General features: G+C 38.8%; 1 protein-coding gene across 1 annotated transcript in view; it reads left to right on the top strand.

Moving 5' to 3' along the window:
• The window catches only part of Jam2 (junctional adhesion molecule 2), a 44,474-nt gene extending 44,038 nt beyond the window's left edge, over positions 1-436 (top strand). The window contains 1 exon segment of the mRNA XM_035443516.1: positions 404-436. Coding sequence (XP_035299407.1) covers positions 404-436 — 33 coding nt within the window.

Raw genomic sequence — 436 nt, 5'->3', positions numbered from 1 at the left:
TCTCCATAAAATTGGGTTTAGTTGCATATATGCTGACTTCCTCTCAGTTACCCTCATCAGCTCCACAAGTCTCCAGTTCAGTTTTGTTCTGTGGTAGGGCTTCCACCTCACGGTGGTGGGCCACATTGCTGTATTGCCCTGTGTACTACTGGATGAGCAGCAACAGTGCCCTACCCATGGCCAACAAGCCACATCCTTGCTCTGACTCCAAGTTCTTTACTCTCAGAAAAGTTCAAGCTACCTGGCTTCTAGCTTATACTTAATTCTCCATAAAATTGGGTTTAGTTGCATATATGCTGACTGTAACTCGAAGAATCTTAATTTGATATGCTTAGGATTTATATGAATGTATTTATATATGAAGTAGAACATTATATTTAGAATTTCTTTCTTTCTTTTCTAGGATTTCAAGCACACGAAATCCTTTATAATTTAA

Source organism: Cricetulus griseus, chromosome 4, assembly GCF_003668045.3.
Source record: "Cricetulus griseus strain 17A/GY chromosome 4, alternate assembly CriGri-PICRH-1.0, whole genome shotgun sequence".
NCBI classification, from domain to species: domain Eukaryota; kingdom Metazoa; phylum Chordata; class Mammalia; order Rodentia; family Cricetidae; genus Cricetulus; species Cricetulus griseus.
Note: the sequence above shows the minus strand (reverse complement) of the source record. Positions and strands in the feature narration are given on the sequence as shown.